General features: G+C 42.3%; 1 protein-coding gene across 2 annotated transcripts in view; it reads right to left on the reverse strand.

Annotated features, from left to right (window-relative positions):
• Positions 1-401: 401 nt before the first annotated feature.
• The window catches only part of EIF4H (eukaryotic translation initiation factor 4H), a 25,104-nt gene continuing 19,434 nt past the window's right edge, over positions 402-6,071 (reverse strand). For both annotated transcript variants that reach the window (XM_007468773.1, XM_007468772.1), the window contains 2 exons: positions 2,420-2,557; positions 402-2,329 (listed from right to left, as the gene is read on the reverse strand). In XM_007468773.1, coding sequence (XP_007468835.1) covers positions 2,190-2,329; positions 2,420-2,557 — 278 coding nt within the window. In that variant the 3' untranslated portion in view covers positions 402-2,189. The remainder of the gene's footprint in view (positions 2,330-2,419; positions 2,558-6,071) is intronic.

Here is a 6,071-nt window from a genome sequence, read left to right on the forward strand (position 1 = left end):
CGCGCCTAGAGCCCGTGCTCCACAACAAGAGAAGCCACTGCAATGAAAAGCCCACGCACCGCAACAAAGAGTAGCCCCCACTCGCCCCAACTAGAGAAAGCCCGTGCGCAGCAATGAAGACCAAACGCAGCCAAAAATAAATTTAAAAAATCCCCCCCCCCCACCAAAGAAAAAGAGAAATTAGTTTTTGGGGAAAAAAAACAAAACAGGAAGAAAGTTGGCATCCCATCTCTGATCATCACCAGCTTTTAAAATAATTTCACACATCTTGTAACTTCCGAAAGCAAGACGCTTTGCTCACTCTGCAGTACATTCCACTAAATTTGGACACTACTTTCCAAATTTAAAATTAACTTCACAAGCAGCTAAAAAACAACTCAAAAATAAAGACAAGCATTAAATATTACGTAAGGTTTTCTTTTATTTAAAAGATCATTCACAAAATACCATATCCATAGATTTACTTTCTGTCATATAGCTGAATGTGTTAAGTGTTTGGAATTCCATTCTTACATTTAAAAGTCAACTGGATTGCCCAGAAGTTTAGATGAATTTGTTTTGTTCTTAATCTTTTCCACACTGAAGATGTAAGTAGGTCGTCTGAAAGCATCAGGTTTGATTACAACCACATAATGCATGTCTTTCTTAAGGTAAGTATTGGTGTTACACAAATGGTTCTTATTTCAGAAGCAAACATGACAGGTGGAAGGACGGAAAGGAGGGAGAGTTCTGTAAATTGCTGAGACCTGGTGACAAAGACAAAGTAAGAGAAGCCGAGGATGGCAGCTAGTGAGGAGCTACTTTCTAAGCACACTGTGTGGGCCAGCCTGCCCCCGGCCCTCCAGTCATGCTGGTGAGGGTCTCTCTTTTCCGGGGCTCTAGCTGACCCTGAACTGCTCCCAGTTGGATGAAGTGGGACTCAGGTGCTAAAGAATTTGTTCACACAGAGGTGTTCAAGCTCAAAAGCTGCTGCCTAGCCTGGGTGAGTGCTGAACACTGTATGTGGGAGTGAACATCCTAAAGCTGAGAACTAGTGACCTCAAGCCACCTACCAGTTATCTGACAGCTCTGCATAGTCAAATTCTCAATGCATCAAGTGAAAGAGAGTAAAGTGCCAGATTCTAGGCCCGTTCTTTCACTCTAAAATTCAGGGATGGTGGGAAGTGCAGTATCTCACTATTACTTGTATCAGGGAACAGATAAACACAGGGAGTGATGCAGAACACACGACACCGGGGTTGGAGAGGAAGCAGCGTCCGCACTAGGAAGTGAGCCCAGCACCGCGCTACCACCTGCAGTGCCCAAAGCACCTCTGCAGCCAGCAGAAAGGAAACCAGACAGCAGTTCGCTACATCCAGCCACAGAGGAGCCTCTAAAACGGCCGGTGAAAGAAGGGAACCGGTTTGGACACGGTGTTGAAAGAGCAGTAATAAAGCATGTGAACACGGCAGTGTATTCAATTTATCTCCTAGGTGCACACCCCGCCAGCAGTTCACATTATCCTTTTAGGTTTTGCTGTTTGAAATGTATGCCTATTCTCCCATCTGCGGAGGGAGTAATGGAGTCAGGACTATCTATAAATAGTTACAGGAAGGAATTTGCAAAGATCAACAGATATTTTATCCTTGTTTTGAAAGCAATGTGTCCCAAATTCTGTATGCTGATAACAGCTGAATAAAAACAAGATGCTACCCAATTTGTGACTTGTTTTTTTTCTTGGAAGCCACAGCAATACAGAACTCAACATGCAGGTTGCTGAGAAAAATCAAAGGAAACGCCCAGTGTGGCTAAAGGAAGAACAGAAAAGCAAAGGAGAAATGAAGCAGCACTTCAGTATAAAGAACTCCCGCACGGCAGCTGCCTCTGTCCCTCTAGAGAAACTCATGTGCTGGAAAGAAACAAGGAGCGAGAAGGAAAAAGGACAGAAGGAAAATAGGAAAGGAGTGGCAGGAAGGAAAAAAAAAAAAAGCACAAAACAGGCACTAGGTAGATTCAGCAAAGCCAAGAATGTACTAAAAACCACTTGTTAACTGCTGACATGCACTCACAAGCTCTGTGTTTCCACTGTAAGAAAGGAGGACAAAGGTCAGGCGCAGGAATGGTAACTGCAGGACTGCCGGTCTGGGGGGCAGCCAGGCTGTGGTCTCGCTCGAACCGCCCCCACATCCCATTCCCTCCCAACCGCAAGCTCATTCTTGCTCCTTGTGAACGACTTCCTCTCTGGGCCTGGCTCCCCCGAAGATAGCAGAGTTGGGGTTGGCTACTTGATTGAGGGGCGTTGCAACTGTTCGAGGTTTAAGCTGGAGCCGTGGTCTCTGTGCTCTTTCCTCTGGGGGAGGGAAACACAACATGGCTTACAAATGTGCCACGAAAAGACACCCTTCAGAGCTCCATTTACACGTTCACGTTATCGTCATACCTTCTGTTGGTTCTCTGAAATCCATATTGGGCCCTCGAAGGGGAGGGCCATCTCTGAAACGACTTCCCATTGGGGGGCCTGTTCGCCGGTCACCTGGGCGACTCCCTCCCCTGCCTCCTAAGAAGTCATCCCTGAAGCCTGAAGGAGGAAGATGACATTGAATTATCTTTTAAACTGCTGTTTCAAAGCTGATAACATAGCTTGTGTAAATTAAGTTTAATTTTAAATTCTTTAGTTTGTCCAGCATCAAAAGTGCATACAAAATGAGTCCAAACGTGAATCTGTTGGGTAATGTCAATGCTAACAGACTTCTAAAATAAAAAAAGAATCTTAGGAGAGAAAAATAAAACGAGCTGTAAATTCTTAGCTTGCAGGAAAAGTCCATAATATTCTAATATGGCTTAACACAAAAATGCTCAAAGCACATTTTATTGTTTTCTAATACAATCTACACAGTTATTAAAAAAGATAAACCTGAAATTTAGAAGTTACAATTTAGAACACAAAATCAAAAGGAAAAAGCTAGATATGAAGACAAAATAAAAATACAAAGTCACCTCTGGGTGACATTCCCCATTTTTCTGTTTCTGCTGCAATTCGGGTGTGGATCATTCTAAAAGCAAAGCACCTGTGTGTAAACAAAGCTGTGATCAGGCCCACTCCCTTCCCAGAGAGGGCGCCAGAGAGCAGGAACCGCAGACCCAACCCACACCTCCTCTGGCTGCAAAGGGTCCCCCCCCCATTCATTTGTGCACCGCTAAAATAATTACCAACAGAAGTAAACTGCATCTCATTTAGAATTAAAAAGTAAGTTGCAATTTGGACTTCCCTGGTGGCGCAGTGGTTAAGAATCCTCCTGCCAATGCAGGAGACACGGGTTCGAGTCCTGGTCCGGGAAGATCCCACATGCCGCGGAGCACCTAAGCCCATGTGCCACAACTACTGAGCCTGAGCTCAAGAGCCCACGAGCCACAACTACTGAAGCCCGCGCGCCTAGAGCCTGTGCTCCGCAACAAGAAAAGCCACCGCCACGAGAAGCCCACGCACCGCAACGAAGAGAAGCCCCTGCTCACCGCAACTAGAGAAAACCCATGTGCAGCAACAAAGACCCAACGCAGCCAAAAATAAATAAATAAGTAAATTTATATTAAAAAAAGTTGCAATTCTCATCAGTGTGAAGAATATTTTCTCAATGGACTTTAAGAACCTTAAGCCTTATTTAGTTTTGTATTTAACTGAAAGTCATAGGGGGAGGTTAAGATAATTAACCTTTTAACAGTATAACCAACTTAAGTTAACTTTCAGTAAAAATTTAAGAAATAAGACTGTAATTAAACAAATGAGCTTGCCCCCTCTGTTGAAGCTCCGGAAGGTGACTATTTTTACTCACTCCAAGGATAGTGCGATTGCTCAAAGCTTTGTAGGAACTTATCCTTGAAGAAGGCTCCTGAGCTTGAGAAATCTTCTTCTACTAAGTAGCTGATTCCCATTACTCATAGATTTCACGTCTGCAAATTTGTCTACTCATTAAAATTTATTTGTAACCCTGAAATCAATACTTGGGGCCTTTTGCTGTCATTCAGACATCCACAGAGCAGTGAAACATCTGTCACCTGACACATACATTCCCAGCTGAGGTTGAATGAGCCAACACTCTGCCTTGTCTCAGCTCAAACAGTAAACAAGTGTCCTTTTCACAATCTATTTAGTGCCAGGCTTTCTGCTCTTTTGTGCTTTTTGTTAGTGATTTTGCTGTTAAAATAAAACAGCACCCAAACATCATGCTGAAGTGCTGTCTAGTGCAAGGCTGGGATGTGCCTTGTTAGAGAAGCCTCACGCAGGCATGAGTTACAGTGCTGTTGGCCGTGAGTTCATTGTTAATCAATCAACTATATATATTAAACAAGGCGTCTTTAAACACAAACACATAAAGCAAGGTTATGTATTGAATGGCTGACAAAAATATGACCAGAGGCTCACAGGAGCCTGTATATTTCCTCTATGAGCAATGGCTCCGTATCCGCCAATTTGGTGTTTGCAGTGGTTTTAAAGAACCTAACTACTGTGAATATGGAGAATCAACTATTGGCAACGGTGGGGTTTTTTTGTTCTTTAAGGGTAGCAAGGAATTTTTAAATTGATCAAGTTATCTGAAACTCAGTTCAGAGACTAAATCGAACAATTTCAATTTTAACAAAACAAGTAATGAGAACAATTCTAAGAAGGTTTAGACCAACAGGAGCACTGCTTTGGGGGAAAACCCATTTTGGAAGCATATAATCAAGTATAAGTTTCTTTACAAAATCTTTTCTATCAACCAGAGAGGATACACCATTCATTAAACAAGCTTAATTAGTATTCAAACATTTAACCTGACATTTCCCCCAAACTAAACTGTGTGTACCTTTCCACGTTGATTATGAAAGTAAAGTTACTTCCCTTTTAATGAGATTAATTTTTGCTACCAGTGTTTAGCATAAAACAAATCAGCTCACACCCACACTGACAAGGCACATAAACACAACTGCTACTTTGTCCAGGTCCATGAGACAAAGTATAGTGGGGAAAAACCCCAAAACCCAGTGTACATTAACATCAAGTGACCACCTCATTTCAAAACTCTTACGATATGAGCGATGGGAAGATTATGGGGGGGGGGGGGGTGAAACCAAGGTTTGACACTAACAATTATCTTTTCATCAAGTTTGACGACAGATTTCTAGGAGGCACACTATTCATGAAAATCTTCTGAGCTTTCTTTACGAAGTTTAGTTTAACACACCGCCTAGGGACTTCCCTGGTGGTCCAGTGGTTAAGACTCCGCGCTTCCACTGCAGGGGCCGCGGGTTCGATCCCTAGTGGGAAACTAAGATCCTGCATGCTGCATGGCACGGCCCCCCCAAAAAAAAGATAAAAAATAAATAAAAAACCATTGCCTATTTCTGGTTGACAGGGACTTTCTTATTTGTTTTCTTCTTTATATATTTTTTGTACTGCTTGAAAAATTTTTTTTTTTTACAATGAGAGTATGTCATTTAAGAAAAGGCATTATTCTAAAGAGTAAAAAAGGTCTACCTATACAAATAATGTATATAGGCCGTACCCCACCATGTGCGCACTGCTGGTTTTAGATTATCACCAGAACACTGTAGTTTACACTGGTTGGTGGCAAGGTAGTTTCTCTGGCTATGTTCACTATATGTCTTGCTTCAGAGTAAAAAAGCCCAAGCTAAGCCAGTGGTAGAAAGACATCAGTTCCTTTGGTAAAACCTCCAAAGCTGTGAGCTCACTGTGCCATTTCTCCAGTACTAGGAAATGAAAAACTGGCAGATTGGAGGCCACCACTCAAGTCACGAGCTACTACACCTGAGGTGGCTTTGAGATGACATCTGTTGCATTTTTCAATCAGAGACTAGCTTATACATAAAATTACAGGTTTACTGGATTATACTGTACTTTTATGAATAAGCTCATTTCTGACTGGCTATAGGACTTTTAGGAATTAAATTATTCAACAGATATAAGCAGTAATCTGTTTAGCTAACGCAGTACTGGAATGAACTTTTAAAAAATTTCGACTCACAAGACCAGTTCCTCCCATACTTACCAGTTACTTTCTACTGATTTTTGTTTTGATTGGGGGGGGGGGGGG

The sequence above is a fragment of the Lipotes vexillifer genome, unplaced genomic scaffold (genome assembly GCF_000442215.2).
Source record: "Lipotes vexillifer unplaced genomic scaffold, Lipotes_vexillifer_v1.1 scaffold12, whole genome shotgun sequence".
In the NCBI taxonomy this organism is placed as follows: domain Eukaryota; kingdom Metazoa; phylum Chordata; class Mammalia; order Artiodactyla; family Lipotidae; genus Lipotes; species Lipotes vexillifer.